We start from the raw sequence: 18,176 nt of genomic DNA on the forward strand, positions 1-18,176 counted from the left end.
TGGGACGGACGAGGATCCCCCGCGGCTCAGGGTAGCGTCCAGCGGAGCAGAGTCAGCGAGTGCTTGGGAAAGGTGTAGATCCCGCGGCCGTCCCATGTCTGCTCTGTGATTCCAACCTCCTGCTTCTCTTGCGTGTTGACGGCATCGACACCGGGTCCGGTCACCGTATATATCTCGACTTGCTGCTGCCCGGAGGCTTGAAGAATGCCCGCCACTTCGGTCACAAAGTCCAGTTGCTCGTGGACATTGACCACGGCAAGGTTCACGACGCCGTTGTCGAGGACGGCGCTCACATCCAGCCACGGCGTGTCCATGGAGCCTCGAACCCAAGCAGGGCTGGTCTCGCCTCGGTACTCCCCAGACCGCACGTTGACCGCCAGGGTCTTCCCGCGCATGTACTTGCTGAACAGGAGCAGCGGCCACCACGTGGTCTGCTTGACGAGGCCGCCGTCGCTCGTGGTCATGAGGGGCGAGATGACGTTTACCGACTGGGCGATGTTGGCCATGCCCACGTGCTTGGCCTGCCGCACGAAGACGTTGAGCCAGACGCCGACGGCGAGCGCGTCGGACAGGGTGAAGAGCTGCTCGGCGCCCTGCTCGCCCGGTGCGCGCACCGGATCCCAGACGTTCCACTCGTCGAAGCAGATCTTTTGGCGCGGGACCGTGGGCGGGATGTGGTTCTCGGCGCGCGCGAGGTCGATCAAGCCGGCGGTGATTTCGATGTGGCGCTCAGCGGCCCGAGGCGCTGTTTCAATGCCAGGGTCTCGTCAGCACACACCCACGCCTTTTTTTATATCTTTTTATTTCGTCTGCAGTAATGTCACGTCACATCATATTTCGAGCTTGGAGGCCCTTACCGGTGGCGTTCTTGACGTGCTCGGGGCTGGTCGTGTAGATGTGGATGCTGTGCATGTCGATGAGCCCGACGGTGGTGCTCCCGCCCAGGGCGTGCAGGTTGGGCTTGATGCACTCCTTGATGACGTGAGAGTCCCACGAGCTGTAGCCCGTCTCGCCGCAGAGGATGAGCTTTTGACGGACGGGTCGAGCATCTTGATGGCCTTGGCCCACTGGTACGCCTTGTTCGCGTAGTCCTCCTTGGTCATCTGCGCGACCTGCCAGGGGCCCCAGACCTCGTTGCCCAGAGCCCAGTACTTGACCTGTCGCCGCGTGAGATGCTATTACTGCTGCGGCTGGTGCCGCTGTTCGGACTGGATGAGGGGGTTTTGGAGGGATTGACTGACATTGTATGGCTCCTGGCGCCCGTGTTTCCGGCGTAGGTTGGCGTAGTATGTGTCTTTGTCACTGTTGCAGTATTCGACCCAGCCGAGAGCTTGCAACAAAATCGGGCATTTGTTAGACAGCGTCGAAGCTGGTATTTTAGGACCATGCGCTAACCTTCGTCCAGCGTGCCTGCATCTCGTCAGTCCAGTCGTTGTCAGTACCCAAACGCAAAACTCACCTGTCCCAAAGTTTAGGCAGAAATATGGCTCCGTCCCGACAACCTCGCACCACTTCAAGAATTCGTCCGTGCCGAACTGGTTCGACTCGATGCCGTCCCACGCCAGCTCGGGCCTGTGTGTCTGCGGGGTGAACAATTGGTGTCATCGCTGCGGCCGCGCGCGCCCATGGGAGGGAGAGCTTGCACGCACCTCTTCGGGCGGTCGGCCTTGGGGCCAACGCCGTCGAGCCAGTGATATGTGGCTACAAAGTTGCCCCCGGGGTAGCGGATGACGGGGACTCTGAGCTCCCGAAGCGCCTCAATGACGTCCTTGCGGAAGCCGTTTTCATCAGCCAGCGGGTTCCCGGGGTCGTAGATGCCGCCGTAGATGCAGCGGCCTATATGTCTGTGTGCAAAGGATTGGTTTAGCCATCATTCGCAATGTCAAATGTCTTGGATCGCGGAATAAATAGGTCAAGAGCGTCCTATGTCGCCTTTTGGAATAATCGTGGACGTAGTACGTACTCGGTAAAGCCGCCATAGATATTGTCGTCAATGTCAGCGATTACGGCCCGCGCGTCCACGGATATGGCAGGCCGCTCGTGGTCCGCAATGCGTGTGAAAGAGGTCATCGCGAGAGAAAGCAAGGGCTTCACGAGGACGATGTTGGATGACTAGAGAGTGTGTATAAATGATGGTTCTTGAGTTGGCGTTGCTACGGTTCTGCCAGCTCGCGCTGGTCAGCGCTACACCATTGAACAGTGAGGCACGGCCACAGAGGCACAGCAAGGCAATCTTGATTTCTCACGACAATCATCCATGTGTCACCAGACGGTGGAGCTTCGCCTGGATGAAATCCCGACAGCAGCACGCGCAATGAGTCCCCGCGGTTGGCCTCACATCTTTGCTGGCACTGGCCGTGTAAGTGAGACGACTCACCATTGGGGCGCTTCGGAAACTACGCGGCACGCGGGGCCATGGTAATAAATGAGTGGGCGAGCTCAGCATGACTAGACGGCGGAAGAGCAGACACGGCACGTCGAGCAGGCAAGTCACATTGCCGAGGATGAACAGCCGATGGGAGTGTGCCTGCAGCCAACAACAGACTCATGCATTTTGCCTATTTGCGCCCCAAGCCCGGCCACATAGCTAGCCACTTGTGGGCGCCGATTCGTGGACAATCCTGGTTTGTTGGGTGGCAGCGAAGATGTCAGTCCCGAGACGGACTTTGAAGTACTCTTTGAAGACGAATCCTCATGATGTGGTGATATTGAGCTTTGAGTTGGGCGGCTCATGACCTTTCCGAGTCATGTCCACCATCGTGTGCCGGCCCGCACATCCCCGAGTTGTTTCACCGTCGGGACTCGGAGCGCTCCCCCGCATGAAGAGACGCCGGAATCCGGGGGAAATTCCCACTCGTTCGATGTCTACCAGAGGATTTCGGACAGAGGGCTTGGGCGTCCGTCGTCCCGAATCCCGCGTGCGGGGAAAAAAAAAATAAGTCGCGAATTGATCAGCAAAGCGCAACGGGACTGGCTGGACATGGAGCACGGGCGCCGGTGTAGGGTTTCCAAGGCGTGTACGCTGCTATATGGCTACGATCTAGGTGTCATTGCCGAGGCCATTGCGTCGGGGAACTTTAAAGGACAAGTTTGGTGACAACCCAGATGAGCGGCATGCCCCCCCCCTGACTGTGTTTGCGTGTCTAGGTGCTGATAGGAGCAGCGGCGCCGTCGTGTCCATCTTCACGGGGGGTGCCTTTTTCGGCGCCCTCCTCGCCGGCCCCTGATCGCGGGCAACCTCGACCACGTGGCCACCTTTATCGTCGCCCCGGTGCTGCTGGCCAGGTCCCCGCCCGTCGACGCGGCGGAGGGGAGCGGCAAGGGCGTGTCGATTGCCACGATGGTGTCGTTTGCCTTTAACACCATGATAGGGCAGACGACGTCGGTGGCCCTGGGCGACAAGACGGGCATCGGGTGGCGGTAGTACATTGTCTTTATTGTAAGCCGCCAGCCAGAGAACCCGGACAGGTCTCATGTAAGAGGACCTGGAGCGTAGGGTTGAAGAGGTCGAGCAGAAGCGATTGTAGGATCATATATGCACACGCCAGTAAGGCCGTTCGCCTGCTGGGCGTCCGACTCAGGTGTATAACTCCATGTCTCTAGTCATAGGGGAATTCCTTGGATGGTCCAGTGTCGTCTCGCAGATCCAAAAGAATGCAAGCAAGCATCAATCAAGTCGTACATGGCCGCGGATACAAACTCTGATGCGTGTTGGGGGATGTGTGCTTACTGACAGCCGATCCGGGTCTAACGTGTACTGTGCTAAGTTACTGCTTCGTACGAGGACTCGACTCCATGTCAGGGGTTCATTCTCACTGCATCTGCGCTACGACTACATTTGCCGACCACGACAACGCGTTGATACGTTGGCGGCAGTTGGGGATGAGGGCGGGGGAGATGAGGTGCCGTGCGAGAATCACTTGACCATCGACCCAAATCACGCCAACCCGGCTTAGTACAAGATTTGATGGCACCCTGGTGTCTGGTCAAGGACCAGGGGACCGGGTTGGAAACTTTCCTGTACAGCTTAAACCAAGTCCACGTTAGACTCAGGAGTTTGGACCTTCAGATCAAACACCATTGTGCCACATGCCATTGGCGTCTGTTAGCAGCAGACGAGGCATTGAGAACATCCCCTATCAGATCACACCTACTGAGCCTTTTTTCGTCTTTTCAAACGCGGAGCTCAAGTTGTGATCGCTTCCCCTTCAGATCTTGCGCTGCTGTAAATGACCAGAGGAAAGCCCTGCGACTGGAGACCATGGGGTCAGCCCTGTGGCAGACCTGACGCCACGATGCAAAGCAGCAGCGACCAGGGGAGCCACGCTGGCGACTAGCTCGCAATGATTAGCCCGATCCCACCCGATACGTATAATACGAAGTACCTCACAGGAGATGGCAATACCAGAGACTGGAGCGAGCGCCATTGTTCCTCCTGGGAGGCCTGGGTCCGGGTCAGCGAGCGACGTGAGGTGCCGGCTCTTGACGATGGATCATCCCAGTCCCCCCAACTCATATGCCGGGCGGGCCTTTATTTAGCGAGCGAGTGGCGGCGCGCCCTGGTGATTCCGGGGCGGGCCGTTGGCACTTTGTTGCCAAAGACTTCAGTGGCGTCTTGTTTCTCTACAACAGGTTTCATGGCGGCAGCCACCAGTCCGTCCGTTGCGCAACTCAATCTTCACCTGCTGCCGTGCCACCCACGTTTTCCTTGCAACCACCATGTCGCGTTAGAGATGTCGCGCTTCACATCAATGGAAGCCGCCCCTCGCGATGTTTCTACTGTCCTCCCGGATCTAGCAGCACAGCAGCACGCTGATGAACCTCCCGCATGGGCCCTACTAGATATGTATGCGCACGCACGTCCCTTGCTTAGTACGTAGCAGCGTCGCAGTGCGGCTGATGAGGCCCTTCATGTTGTCGCCTTTCCCTCTTCTGAAAGTCGACGTTTCGCCCCCACAACCCTGTCTCACTGCTCGCCCGTCCCACGATGCACCCTGCTCGAGCGAGCCAGCGTTCTGCCAATCAGGGCGGGCTGCCTGGCACAAGAACGCCTCGCCTTGGACGGTGTGGGCTGACGGACCCCGGCCGAGAGCATGAGCGTGTCTGGCTCTGGACGCCGATCGCTGCTCCATGCACGACAACAGTTCCTCCGTCTTACCTGGTGTTTTTGGGTGGAGGCGTCGTCGGGCAGGCCAGGCCAGGGCCCCTGATGTCATGTCGGGGGGCATGACCTCGTTGAAAGCTTGTCTGGTCCCGTTCGTTTCGTCGATTCAGCCCTGCCTGTGCGTGCTGCCTTCGTTGGGGTTGCAACGTTCAAGGCCAAAGGGGGGGAGGGGGGGCTTGTCAAGGTTGAGAGAGCTCGTGCAGAGGCGGCGGCGGCGGGCTTGTCGACATTGAGGCAGCCAGAGACACACGGAAAAGGGGGCATTGACGCAGATGGGCGTCCTGATGTTTTATTCGCCGCGGCGAGGTTGGACGCCTGGGACCTGACCTGACCTGAGAGATGAGCGACTTTTTACAAAACTGTCTGGCCTCCTGCGTGTCCCGCATTCGCGGTTTCGGTGACTGTCAATCGCCCTTGTCGACGCGGGATCCCATTGATGAGCGCAGCCAGCATCGGTCCATCCAGAGTTGATTCCTCCTGGATCACCACCACCAAGTCCCTCACGACAAAAACAAAACAAACGAGACTGCCTTTTAGGGAGAGACCGTAGTGGGCTGAATGTCTGAGCGAGCAGCGTGACCATGACGAGCTACAGCCACGACGACGCCGAGAAGCAGTACCGCAACTACATCAGCCCCGTCTCGGCCCTCAGCCCGCCGTATAGCAATCCGTTTCGCGAGCACCAACAGGCGCAGTCGCCGCCGCCGCCGCACCTGCCGCAACCCCCGCAAGATCGTCATGGACAGGCGCCCGAGGTGCACTACGCGGCGCAGTCGCCCGTGACGCACGTCTCGAACCTGGAGCAAGAGTACAAGCGGCAGTACCTGGAGCGGCGGGCGGCGGAGCATCCCGCGGTGCCCAACGACGACACGGCCAAGGAGGTGATGCCGTTTGACGAGACGGCCAAGGTGGTGGTGCCCCTGGAGATGCAGCAGCACGGGCAGTACCCGCAGACGGCGACGAGCACGCACTACTCGGGGCCCTGGGGGGACGGGTCGACGACGGTGGATGACGGGCACTCGGAGTATCGTGACAAGCGGCAGGCGTCGACGGCGGCGGGCGCCTCGCTGCCGCCGCCGCCTGCGTCGGAGAAGGGCCTTGGTGACGGCGACGGCAAGAAGAAGATTCTGGGGATGAGCCGCAAGGGGTTTCTGATCCTGCTGGCCGTGTTGCTCATCATCGTGGCGGCGGCGGTGGGAGGCGGCGTGGGAGGGGCGGTGGCATCGACAAAGTCCAAGTCGGACAATGGAGGAGCAGCTCCGGCAGCGACGAGCACGACAGCGAGGTACGTATTTTCCCCATTGTGCTTCATGTTATGTGTGTGTAAATTCCGTGACAAGATGTCTAACACAAACACGCCATGTAGCACATCCACGACGCCCACGTCAACGTCGGCCTCGTCGTCGAGCGCGCCGACGCCGACGCACACGCCGCCGCCCATCTTCCTCAACAACATGACGGCGCCGGGCTCGGGATTCGCGTTCCAGGGCTTCGCGCGGGACAACTTCTCGGGGGCGTACACGGACATTGTGACCAAGGAAAAGGGCACCGACTTTGAGTTTGACCTCCACAGCTACGTGTGGCGGCCGCGGCTGTCGTCGTGCTGCCTGACGTTTTGCAACAACGCGACGAGCCAGGGCATGGTGGGCTACTGGTGCAACGAGCGGAACCAGACGTCGGCGTCGTCGTCGTTTTCGCGCATTTTCGTGTGGTGCGGCAACGACCACAGCGAGGGGAATGCAAAGTGCGTGTGAATAGGGGTCAATGGGGGGTTCTGTTGGTTCAACGCCACCATATGGGACTTGCCTTGCCTGTCGATTGATTGTGTGGCGAGGATACAAACAAAATACTGTAATAATCATGCGATATGGGCGACGGATGGACTTGAGCGGAGTTTTGGAACAGGGCTTATTATTGATGACGGGATGACGGATCAACATGGGTATGGATGGACATGGACTACTACTTTTCTTGTATATATTGATACCAGACGACATGAGCGGCTTTGATAATTCAAGTCTATATTGCCACATGCACATGGGGAATCTACATGTCAATCCAGTTTGCAAAAAGTACACAATATCGGCCTTGATGAAGATAGGCGACGGCATGGATGGACCTGGACATGAAGCAAATCACCCGTTCACCATCAACACCAGACTCACTTTTCATTGCGGCCAAGCATGACATGACATTATTCACCTTTGTTTCAAACACTTCCCCTCACACTTCATATGCGGGGGCGGCGGCCGGGATCGGGCTGGGCTGGGCCCCCCCCCATTTGGTCTCGATTGACGGCTAATACGTGACAGATTCCACCACACACGCGCACACCAGACGCATTCAGCCGAGAGCGTTGCGCTCATCCACACCCGGCAGCGGCCGTCATTGTCATCGTCGTCGTCGTCGTCTTGCATCTCACATCCTGCCATCGCGTCATCAATCTCGACAGCAAATCCTCCCGTCGCCCATCACCACCACCACCACCACCACCACCACCACCCCGTTCGCCCGCGTCCACGCAACTGAAAAGAGTCATGCTGCCCCCGAGGGGCTCAACGCATCAACTCCAATGGGCGACAACTTGACGATATTCGTATCGACTGCGCGCCGCTCAAGATGGGGCTGCCAGGCCTGGTCCGTACCTCTCAAATGATGCTTCCATTCATACCCGGCCCCTGGACGCAACAGGTCTTGACGCAGTAGACCTTGCTGACCCCTTATTACATCCATTGCACCCCCTCAACAGCCGCAACCGCCGCAAGAAATGCGACGAGGAGCGTCCCTCGTGCCAGGCCTGCATCGACCGCCGGGTGCCCTGCGTGTACAGCGTCCCCAAGTCGCAGCGTCGCTCGGTACGTCATGCCCGTTCACGACTAGACGTCTTGTTCGCATGATCCAGTCCCGCAGCAGATTGACGGCTTCATCATCTGACCTCGTCTATATCCGTCTCCAGACGTCCGCATACGTCCCACTGCGACAGGCGTGTAGCCGTCGCCCCGTGATCGACGACGACCCGGGCGCCGCCGCCATCATCAACGCGACGAACCATCCGAGCGTCATCCTCCCCGCGACACCGACGCCAACGACCAAGACGCTCAACGCTAGCGGTGGCAGTGGTAGTAGTAGTAGCGGCTTCGTCGCGCACTTCCACTCCATCGTCGCGGGCCTCATCTCCTTTGCCCCGTGCGGCGCGCAGAACCCCTTCTTCGCGCACGTCCTGCCGCTCGCCTCGGTGTCGACGCTCGTCCGCACCGCCGTCGAGGCCGTCGCCGCCGCCCATCTCCATGGCCTGGGCGTCGCCCCGCGACTGCGCGCCCAGTCGCTTCAGCTTGATACGCTGCGCCAGCTGGCCGCCGGCTGCGTGCGCCGCGGCGGGGGCGAGATTGGTGCGGACGCGCGGGAGCAGCTCGTCACGGCGAGCCTGCTGCTCATCTACTACGAGGTACATATGGTCTCTTCTCCTCGGCTCAGCGGACGTGGCATCGCACATGTAAATGGACCGACCCACGGTTGCTAATGTAATGACTACTCAAGGTCGTCCTGGGCAGCTCGGTCCGCGCCGCACGCTGCCATCTTCGCGGGGCCAAAGCCATCCTCGACACGGATCCGTCCCTACTAGGCCACAGCCAAGGTCACGGCGGCGTACAGCAGCAGCAGCATCAGCAGCCCAGTGCGCGGATGCGCTTCCTATGCAAGGTCTTTCTCTACTTTGACGTCATGATCGCGCTGTCGCTGCGCGAGGCGCCGCTGGGCCTGCGCCTTGCCTCCCCCATCGACGCGGGCGGCGTTGTCGACGAGACGTTTGGCCTGACGGGGAGCCTCTGGCCCATGATGCAGCGGCTGGCGGAGCTCCTGGCGCGGCGCCATCAGGGCGAGTGCGTCTCGCGCGAGGCCGAGGTGCTGGAGCATGAGCTGCAGTCGTGGTCCATCGAGAGCGCCGCCCCTAATGAGCCGCCGTCATCGTCATCATCACCATCATCATTATCAACAACAACAACGGCAGCAGCAGCAGCATCATCATCATCATCTCCAGTGTCTTTAGCGTCGCCGCCGCCGCTGCCGCACCCAACACCCACCGGCGTAGACGCCGAGGCCATGGTCCAGATCGCTCAAACATACAAGTACAGCTCCCTGCTGACGCTCTACTCGTCGACGCTGCTCGACGGCGGCTGCGCTATTGCGTCCGGCGCCGCCCAGTCCTCCTCCCCGCCGCCATCCCTCGTGCAACAAGAGACGTACCGCCGCGCCCTGGACAGCCTGCTGCGCGTGTGCGTGCTCTCGGGCACCATGTCGACGCTGACCTGGCCGCTGTATACGGTCGCGCTGCAGGCGCGCTCCGCGTCGGACCGGACGCTCGTCGAGCAGATGTTTGCGCGCCTGCAGCAGCGGCAGCACATGAGGGTCGTCGACGATGCGAGGCGGAGCGCCGCGAAGCACTGGGGCCGGGCCGGGCAGCTCGTCGTCGACGACGACACGACTGTGGCAGCAGCACTCCAGGAAGCGGGCGGCGATGCGGCGATTCTGCTTGGTTGAGGTTAGGCTTTAGGCCTTTGCTGCATTCTGTAACTATTCATGTATATCATCAAGTCCGACCCCCCTGCCTCCAGTCTCACGACAAATCCAGCCCCCCCCCCTTATCGGGACCCTGTGTCGCTCCTCAACCCCCAGCCCCTCAACCCCCTTTTTCCCCCCTCACAGCCCGTCACCAGGTGTCCAAAACTTCATCCACCGCGCATCCAGGTCGCTACCCTCGCGATAGAAGCGCAGGTCCGTGCTCAGCCTGATGCGCCGCGCCGCGTCCTCGTTCCTCGTGCTCGTGTGGATCATGTAGGGGTCGTGGAACACGACGTCGCCCGCTTCGTAGTCGGCCACCAGCCAGCGCCGCAGATCACCGCTGCCGCTGCCGTCATCGTCTTCGTGGCGGCGGTGGACGCGGTGGATCCGATGCGCGTCTCCAAACTCGGCCGCGTTCTGCGACAGCTGCCCGTACTTTTCCATGTTGACGTTGAAGGCGCTGACGCGCTCCTCGGGCGTGAGCTGCGCCGCGCGTTGCGTGAAGTCGTCTTCGATGGAGCGGCCGAGCGAGGTCGAGTCGGAGAGGTACATGAGCCCGCCGCCTGTCTGCGAGATGTCGCCTGTCGAGGTGGTGGTGGTGGCGTGTCAGTAAACGTACGTGATATGCTCTCTCGTCCCGCACCCCTTTTTCTCTCTACCCCTTGGTCCCTCTCAGAGCACACCACACACGCCACTCTCGTATGATGAAGAAAAACGCACCTATAGGCACCCAGGCCGTCAGAAAATACGCCTCCCCCCCGCGCAAAAACAGCTTGTCGTAGTGCACCGCCGTGCTCAGCCCGCCGGGGACGTTGTGCCGCAGCATGGTGCGCCGCAGCAGCACCTCGCGGTCCCAGCCCATGAGCGCACGCACGAAGCCGCGCAGGTCGGCGTGCTCGAGGAAGGCCAGGTACTCGGGCGTCTTGTGCGCGTCCGTCATGGTCTGCACCTGCAGGTCCGTCGGCGGCAGCTCGCCCGCGCCGATGCCCCCGTGCGCCGACGCCGCCTCGCCGCCGTTGAAGACGCCCGCCTCGGGGTCGGAGCCGGGCTCGAGGATGCCTGTCGGGGCATAGCGCTGGAAGTAGCTGGTGTTGTTTATGTCAGTGATAAGTCTGGAATCTTGAGTCGACAAATTGTATTTTCTTGTGCTCAAACTTGCTGGGGCGGCTCGGACCGACTCACTCTTTTCGCACGCGGAGAACGTCCTTGCGGGGAATCAGGTTCTTGACAAAGAGGTAGCCGTCTTGCCGCAGCCTCTCTCTCATCTCCTCTAGCGGCGTGTCTCTCGCAGTTGGGCGCAGCCAGCCCAGGTGCTGGGACGCAATCTTGCCCTGGTTGGATCCCACCGCGACGGGCGGGCTCTCGACGGTCATGGTGACGGTAGCCATTGTGATGTTGGCGTCGATGACAATGCTTCTGATTGTCTCTCGATGACTGACTCCCCCATTTTGTTGTCCTTTTATATCCTTTCAGACTCCCTCCCACCAATACTCGAGTACCGCCGGCTGACCGTCTCCCTCACCGGTCGCTCGGCTTTCGGGAACGGTCCACATCTCGGGTCACCTGTCGCCCCCTTGTTTAGGCTATTGCTATCATCGCTAGACTCGCCCAGTCGCGCGGCGGGCGTTACGATGCGTTACGACGATTTGCGACAGCGGGATTGAACGGCGTCCGGTCGCGGAGTCTCCTCATTTGAGGGGGGGGGGGGGGCGGGAGGGGGCGACGTCACCACGACGAGGAGGGACGGACGACATCGAACTCTGGCTGCAATTGGAGGGCGTTACGACGATGCCCTAGCGCTTCCCCAGACTCCATGTCGGCTCGACGGGTTGAAGCGCTGTCTCGGAGCTCCACCGCCGGATCGTGGGGAACATGAAATGGGGCATGATTTGATGCGGGGATGCTGAAGCCGACGATGGGCCGACTTACACCAAAGGGACGAGGAGACTTGTGTGAACAAGGACAGCAAACTGCTGCATATAAAGACGCCTCGACATGGCGTGCGGTTGGGATGAGATGTAATGTAGCAACTAAACCATCGAATCGAGGTTGACTGCAGACATGGAGGATCCATCGACGCTCCCCGAGACGCATTGTGGCACCAGCCGATACTTTAAGCGATGTGCCATCCTCGCCGCCTTTGGCGGTACCTTTTTCGGGCAAGTCGACTGCGCGTCGCATCACATCACCCGTTCTCCAGTCGACAAGTCTGTATCTGACTTGTGTGTGACGCAGCTTCGACCAGTCGGTCGTGGCCAACGCCTTTGCCCTCCCGCAGTTTACCGAGTACTTTGTAAGTCCATGCGGGTATTTTACTGATATACGGCCGAGGGTCGTGAGCGAGACAACGACTGGAAAGCCATATCTTGCTAACCGACACTGCTACTACTACGCGCCCACATCCATCAGGACAGCCCGGACGCAAACCAACAGGGCAACATCGTCATCCTCTTCATCGTCGGCGGCATGGTCGGGGCCTTCCTGGCGGGCTGCTTCTCCGACCGCCTCGGCCGGCTGACCGTCATGGGCACGGGCGTGTGCGTCTTCACCGTCGGCGCGACGCTGCTCGTGGCCGCCGTCAACGTCCCCATGCTCTACGTCGGGCGCCTCGTCTCGGGCGTCGGCTGCGGCGCCGTCGCCAACAACACGCCCCTCTACCTGAGCGAGATCTCGCCCGCCCACCGCCGCGGCCGCTACACCAGCCTGTCCAACGTCATGGAGGATCTGGGCTTCGCCCTCATCGCCTGGGTCTCCTATGCCTTTAGCTACGTCGCCGGGCAGGCGTCGTGGCGCCTCATCTTCGCCTGCCAGTACGTCGGCTCCGTCGTCCTCATGTACGGCGTGTGCGTGCTGCCGAGCTCGCCGCGCTGGCTGGCCCTCAAGGACCGCGGCGAGGAGTGCCTCAGCACGCTGGCGAAACTACACGGTACGTACATATGTCTGGAGCGAACGGATGATGATGATTCTTTCAAGCGTCCAGTCTGGTTCTGTGCTGTGCTGAGCCCCGCGGGAAAGCTGACGCCTGGTGTGTGTGACTCGATGTGGCAGCGGACGGCGACGAGTCGGATCCCCTCGTCCGCTTCGAGGCCGCCCAGATTCACGACACGGTGCAAGAGGAAAACGCCTTGGCCAGTAAAAGCAGCTGGCTGGAGCTGCTTCGCCCCGGGCCAAACCTCAGAAGGTTTGCTCTGGCACTGGTGCTGCCCGGAATACAGCAGTTTACGGGGATCAACGCCATCACGTACTGTACGTCCGTATCCGATTTCCCTCATGATGCTTCTCTCGCTTGAGCTTCCGGCTGAGCCGACTCGACGCAGACGCCCCTGCCATCTTTGAGAGCGCCGGTATCAAAGACTTTCACTCGCAGATTCTCCTCAACGCCGGCAACACCACCCTGGGTGCGTGCGTGCACCAGACCAGACGTCAATCCCCACACAAGCCACTCATGATGGAAACCATCTTACACTGACCACCACATGCTTACAGGAACGATTGTATCCCTAACGGCGCTGTACACGCTCGATCGGTTCGGCCGCCGGCGCGTCCTGCTGGCTGGCATCTCGGCCATGACGGGCCTCTGGCTCATGATCGGCCTGCTGCTGCGGTACTACCCCGCGACGGCGACGACGGCCGCCGTGCCGCACGGCTTCATCGTGCTCTTCATCTGGCTCTTCTACAGCGTCTACGTCGCCAGCTGGGGGCCCTGCGGGTGGTGGGTGCCGATGGAGGTGCTGCCGACTAACCTGCGCGCCAAGGGGGCGGCCGTGTCGGTGGCGCTGACCTTTTTGTACAACCTGTGCGTGTCCAAGACGACGCCGCTGCTGTTTGTGGCGATAGAGTACCGCACCTACTTTTACTATGCCGGTGCGTCCTGTCTGTCAACTTCAACGTTGCATGAGCCGAGGTTGGCCACTGACGGTGTAGTATACATGTAGGCCTCTGTGCGTTTAGCACGCTCATCACACTCTTCTTCCTACCCGAGACGCAGGGCCTGACGCTCGAGGAGCTGGACGAGCTGTTCCTTACCGCCCCATATATCGTCTGGTTTGGCAAGTACAGGGTCAACACGACGGCCATTATCGAGAAGCGGGCGGAGTACAGGAACATGGAGGGAGAGAAGACGGAGGGCGCGAGCCACGTCGAGACGGCCGAAACTGTTGGATGAACGCCGTAGCAGTCAAATCTCAATACGGGTGGGAAAGTTCATCTACGGATAAGCCTGCACATGATGGGCAGATGCAGTCTTGAGACATGTCAAGCGATGGAGGCGTCACGTCGACACATCAACACTCACAACGCACATAGTCTTGGCACGCACACGGGATATGTGACAGTCTGAGATGGTGAATAACGATTGGTATCTGTGCCCCAACTCCTCATCCAAGCCAAGGCCCGGTGGCCGTGGCTACATGTATGTATGTACGTGTATCATGCCAGTGAGTGTCCAATATGTCCAAAGGTTCAAGAAACTGCTAAGTATGTCCAAGAAGGGAAGATGAGGCCTGAGAGCCAGGGGAGGCTCCGGGACGACCACCCAAAAAGATGAGAGGCACGTCTCAGGAGAAGCCGTGTGGTAAAAAAGCAAACGAGTGTAGCGCTTAGCACGGCGAGCCAGTCGTCAAGATGCGCTTCGCGGCCTGGGCGTAGGTGCAGCCGTTGTTGACGTTTGCGTCGGAGAAGCCGGCGGCCCACATCATGATGCCGCCAAAGACGCCGTCGGCCTTGAGCTTGTTGGCGAGGGCGGCCAGCTTGGCGGGCTCGAGGTAGTACTTTGCGCCGTTCTGGGTGCCGGTGGCGCCGAGGGGCGAGGCCGGGACGCCGAGGAAGAGCTTGGCTTTTGCGGACGGCCCGCTGGCGATGTTGGACTTCCAGGCGTCCCAGTTGATCTCGCCGTCGACGGAGCAGCCCGGGTTGTTGTAGAACTGGACGAAGAGGTAGTCGAACTGGGCCTTGGTGATGATCTGGTTCATGTTGGGCTCCGGGGTCGGGCACTGGGGCGCGCCGGTGATGTAGTAGGCGTGGGAGGGGTCGGAGGCGAAGTTGGAGCGCAGCTTGGCGATCATGAACTCGTAGTACTGGTTGCCGCTGTTGCTCTCAATGTCAAAGTCGAAGCCGTCGACAAACGTCTTGCCAAAGGGCCGCGGCGAGGCAGCCGAGGAGGACGAAGGGTACGAGGACGAGTTTGAGCCCTGGCTGTTGCCGTAGGCGTCCCACAGGTTCTGACCGATGGCCTCGGCCTCCTGCTGGGAGGAGAGCGAGTAGGAGCCCGTGGCGCCGCCGAGGGAGAGGATGACCTTGACGCCGTTGGACTTGCACGTGTCGATGGCGCGGGCGAGGGCGTCGCAGCCCTGGCCCTTGCCGGCGGTGATGGTGCACGACTGGCCGATGGCGCCGCCGGGGAGCAGCTGGCCCTTGCCGTACTGGTAGATGAAGGAGAGGACGACGATGTCTACGCCGGCCGCCTTGGTGCAGTACGCGGCCAGGTCCTCGTTTTCGGTGGTGCCGCCGCCGTTTTGGCCCCAGTAGAGGACGTTTTGGGCCTCGCCGCCATAAGCACCGCGGCGGGTTGATGTGATGGCGGCGGCGGGCTTGAAGGGGGCTGCCAGGGCCGAGGTGGCCATGAGGCCGAGGCAGGCGAGGGAAGAAGCGGCAAAGAGCATCTTGACCAAGGTCTCGACTATAAGGAGTGTATGGGGAGAGTAACGGTGTATATGTACAGAGCACAGGGGAGAGGAGATTGACCACTTTGTCTTGATGAAGCGAGTTCTAAAGGAGGGAATGGACAGATCCGCCAGGGACCTCGAAGCGAAGAAGCAACAGAGAGAGAGTGCAAGTTATGTATACGAGACTGGCTCGGGGCGTGCTGAGTGAGATCGGGTCATCACCAAGAACGGGCGCAGGCAGACGGGGCATACTTATAGACATCTGGGGGGGCGGACCAGAGTTGACGTCGTGAGGCTGCTGATGTGCTTACCACCAGACCAGACCAGACCAGACCAGAAGACCACCCGCCGCTGTCGGCAGCCGTAGCCGCAAAAACTTGCTTGCCTCTCTCTCTCGTCGTTCCCTTTGATGATGATGCCGGGGTCGACATCCAATCCAGTCCCGTTGACTCGTCCCACGCACAGCCGCGCTAACCGATAGTTAGTTGACGACGACGACGACGACGACGAAGACTTCCAAGTACAGTATACCCACATGGCAAACCCCACGGGAGACGTGACATGGACATGATCAAAAGGAGGCGGGCCTATCGCATGCCCACTACGTGTGATGGGCGTTCCTTTTCGGGCTGCCGAGTCAGAAGGGAGGGCAACCATGTCGGGACTTGGGGGGGGGGGGGGCCCAAGAAGCCACAAAAGGCACCGAGGCGTCAGACTCTCTCTTGAGGGGGGGGGGGGGGAGGGTGACATGCCGCCGCCGGAGTCCTCAACTGTCAGTCCACCCATCTTCGCCCGCCCCGTTCCGATTGCCTGTTTGGGGCGAGAGCAAGCTGGGGTTGCGTGCATTCCGTCTGCGTCCACTTACACGGATGGGGCCTCCTCCTGCTTGCGCTTACAAGCAAGCTGTAGTACCTTGTGGGCCGAATGACTCCAGTCTGTAAGCGCGCCGACCGACTCGACATGACACCACCAAGCATTCTTCATTTTTTTTTGTTCAACTTTTCCTTCGATGGCTTTTTTCTTCTTTGTTTCGCCTCTTTTCTCAGCCCTGTCCCGTGAGCCTTATTTCGTGATAGGGGGCTTGATGGCCACAAAACGCCGCAAGGCACATTTGACACACACGCACTCCGTGTTCTCCTATTCCGAGCAGGCAGGCAGGCAAGTAGGCAAACCCGTCATCCATTCACGGGATGGATGGCGTCGCGACTATCGCCGCCGCAGAAGAAGACGTAGCCGCGTCCTCGCCGCCTCATTGGACACACGGGGTCCTCCAGACGTTCTTCTTCAGCACAGGGCGGCAGGGAACATGGGGGCTGCACGGCTGGTGGGCGGCGGCGGCGGCGGCGGCGGAGAAAGACAGCAGAAGCGTGTGTGTGAGAGAGAGACACCACCGCCACCATAGACACACACGGGCCTCCCTCCCTCCGTCTGACGGGGGCGGGCCGCTCATTGGCGAGAGTGTAAGTGCCCGCCGTCGTCTCACGTTTCCCGACCGACATGCCTCTTTGGGGGGGGCGCCACGAACGGGATCCCGGAGGGCGCCTGGCCTGCGCTGCAACTGCACCTGCTGCAGCGGCCGAGGAAAGATGATCGTCGCGTCCATCGCTCGCGCGCGACTGCAGGAGCCGAGACGGAGGGAAGGTGGGGGGGTCAGGCGGGCGGTGCCTCGACGGCGGCGACATGCGAGTTGAGGCCCGGTGATGATGATGATGATGATGATGATGATGGGATACCCCGGTCTGCCATGTCCAGTGTTTGGAGGCATGTGCCAAACGCGGACGAGGCCTGTGCAGCAGATACGAGGCACAAAAGACAACAAAACGGTCTGTCCGATGCGCTCCAGTCGTCAGCTCAACTGCATGGCCAAGGGATACAAAGTTCAGTACGTATCCATACACACGAGAGCCGCCTCAGCCACATCCGTCCCTTGGACTTTGGTTGGTGTTCCTTATTATAGGCACCCGAGTTGCGGCTGAGCGGCGCGGCATGTCCGCAGGGCTGATTCTGCCCTCCCTCAGCCTCCGCGCGACTGCCTGCGGACACGACCACTACTACTGCACGACTTTTATTTTAATTTTTTCTTCGTGCTTATTACCTGCTCGAACTGGGTCTGTCTGTCTGCGCCCCCTCCCCTTTCGGGTTTTCATGCTGCTCTACTACTACGACTAGTCAGGGGCATCCTCAGATCCTCGAGTGTGACGGCAGACGGGGGGAGCAACCAACCATCGGCCAGAACGGCGATCCGGGGCAAGCAGTCGACGGTTACGTCGGCCGGCCCCCTAGATCCTCCCCCTTCTCCAACGTCCAGGCTGACAGTCTGGTTGGCTGGCGGCGAAACGACTGCGCTGCCAGGAGCGGCTCCCCTGTCCGGCCCTTCAGCTTCTGTTCAAACTCTCCCCCCACACGCTCCTGCGATCGCTGACGGCGATTTGATGGAAACAAAAAATCTCCGCCATGCGCTGATCGTGCCCCTGATTAAATAGTGTGTCTAGCATCTCGCTTCTCGGCCAGCACCGTGTGCCAGATGTAAATCGTGAAACACCCATCCGGGCTCCCGCGGCGATCAGCGCCACAGGCCCGACTCGGGCGGCGCTTGGCTCTCTCGTCGCGGCACCAAACTAACTAGTTAGCCAGGCACTGCCTTTAATCTGCGAGCCACGGCGGGGTTTCCAATCCGCGACAGCAGTCTTTCCAAAGCACGGCTATCAACGTGCCGCCTCTTCGGCTCCTAGCCACATGCAGAATGTTGCACCACGGGAACGGTCCCCGTCGACGGGTGCGCCTCAGCGGAG

General features: G+C 60.5%; 7 protein-coding genes across 7 annotated transcripts; 4 read left to right on the forward strand and 3 right to left on the reverse strand.

The window, feature by feature from the left end:
• Positions 1-26: 26 nt before the first annotated feature.
• JDV02_000291 (Non-reducing end alpha-L-arabinofuranosidase) lies at positions 27-2,070 on the reverse strand (the record flags this gene model as incomplete). Its single annotated transcript, XM_047981083.1, has 8 exons — positions 27-745; positions 858-972; positions 1,035-1,157; positions 1,242-1,330; positions 1,396-1,410; positions 1,460-1,572; positions 1,650-1,844; positions 1,964-2,070. The coding sequence occupies 8 exons, from the start codon at positions 2,068-2,070 to the stop codon at positions 27-29; spliced, it is 1,476 nt and encodes a 491-aa protein (XP_047837041.1).
• A 3,331-nt stretch (positions 2,071-5,401) lies between these two features.
• JDV02_000292 (uncharacterized protein) lies at positions 5,402-7,195 on the forward strand. The gene is made up of 2 exons (XM_047981084.1): positions 5,402-6,449; positions 6,531-7,195. The coding sequence occupies exons 1-2, from the start codon at positions 5,746-5,748 to the stop codon at positions 6,916-6,918; spliced, it is 1,092 nt and encodes a 363-aa protein (XP_047837042.1). The 5' UTR covers positions 5,402-5,745; the 3' UTR covers positions 6,919-7,195.
• A 541-nt stretch (positions 7,196-7,736) lies between these two features.
• Positions 7,737-9,700, forward strand: JDV02_000293 (uncharacterized protein; the record flags this gene model as incomplete). The annotated part of the gene is made up of 4 exons (XM_047981085.1): positions 7,737-7,801; positions 7,914-8,019; positions 8,121-8,609; positions 8,702-9,700. The coding sequence occupies 4 exons, from the start codon at positions 7,737-7,739 to the stop codon at positions 9,698-9,700; spliced, it is 1,659 nt and encodes a 552-aa protein (XP_047837043.1).
• Positions 9,701-9,844: 144 nt separating this feature from the next.
• Positions 9,845-11,272, reverse strand: JDV02_000294 (Phytanoyl-CoA dioxygenase). Its single transcript, XM_047981086.1, has 3 exons — positions 10,904-11,272; positions 10,442-10,806; positions 9,845-10,302 (listed from the first exon to the last, which is right to left on the reverse strand). Exons 1-3 carry the CDS (start codon positions 11,107-11,109, stop codon positions 9,860-9,862), a joined length of 1,014 nt encoding a protein of 337 aa, XP_047837044.1. The 5' UTR covers positions 11,110-11,272; the 3' UTR covers positions 9,845-9,859.
• Positions 11,273-11,782: 510 nt separating this feature from the next.
• JDV02_000295 (uncharacterized protein) lies at positions 11,783-13,886 on the forward strand (the record flags this gene model as incomplete). The annotated part of the gene is made up of 7 exons (XM_047981087.1): positions 11,783-11,895; positions 11,957-12,014; positions 12,131-12,647; positions 12,770-12,967; positions 13,039-13,119; positions 13,208-13,585; positions 13,657-13,886. The coding sequence occupies 7 exons, from the start codon at positions 11,783-11,785 to the stop codon at positions 13,884-13,886; spliced, it is 1,575 nt and encodes a 524-aa protein (XP_047837045.1).
• A 164-nt stretch (positions 13,887-14,050) lies between these two features.
• On the reverse strand, positions 14,051-15,898 carry CHI2_1 (Chitinase). The gene has a single exon (XM_047981088.1). The coding sequence runs from the start codon at positions 15,379-15,381 to the stop codon at positions 14,320-14,322; it is 1,062 nt and encodes a 353-aa protein (XP_047837046.1). The 5' UTR covers positions 15,382-15,898; the 3' UTR covers positions 14,051-14,319.
• Positions 15,899-16,393: 495 nt separating this feature from the next.
• On the forward strand, positions 16,394-16,786 carry JDV02_000297 (uncharacterized protein; the record flags this gene model as incomplete). The annotated part of the gene is made up of 1 exon (XM_047981089.1): positions 16,394-16,786. The coding sequence occupies one exon, from the start codon at positions 16,394-16,396 to the stop codon at positions 16,784-16,786; it is 393 nt and encodes a 130-aa protein (XP_047837047.1).
• Positions 16,787-18,176: the final 1,390 nt, after the last annotated feature.

This window comes from Purpureocillium takamizusanense, chromosome 1 (genome assembly GCF_022605165.1).
Source record: "Purpureocillium takamizusanense chromosome 1, complete sequence".
NCBI lineage: Eukaryota > Fungi > Ascomycota > Sordariomycetes > Hypocreales > Ophiocordycipitaceae > Purpureocillium > Purpureocillium takamizusanense.

What these genes read in the sequence shown, in the direction of transcription:
- JDV02_000292 (XM_047981084.1), top strand. Translation starts at nt 5,746, where the DNA reads ATGACGAGCTACAGCCACGACGACGCCGAGAAGCAGTACCGCAACTAC. An exon ending in GCGACGAGCACGACAGCGAG is followed by an intron (nt 6,450 to 6,530) that starts GTACGTATTTTC and finishes CACGCCATGTAG; the next exon opens with CACATCCACGACGCCCACGT.
- JDV02_000294 (XM_047981086.1), bottom strand. Translation starts at nt 11,109, where the DNA reads ATGGCTACCGTCACCATGACCGTCGAGAGCCCGCCCGTCGCGGTGGGA. An exon ending in GTTCTCCGCGTGCGAAAAGA is followed by an intron (nt 10,807 to 10,903) that starts GTGAGTCGGTCC and finishes AAACAACACCAG; the next exon opens with CTACTTCCAGCGCTATGCCC. An exon ending in GACGGCCTGGGTGCCTATAG is followed by an intron (nt 10,303 to 10,441) that starts GTGCGTTTTTCT and finishes CCACCTCGACAG; the next exon opens with GCGACATCTCGCAGACAGGC.
- CHI2_1 (XM_047981088.1), bottom strand. Translation starts at nt 15,381, where the DNA reads ATGCTCTTTGCCGCTTCTTCCCTCGCCTGCCTCGGCCTCATGGCCACC.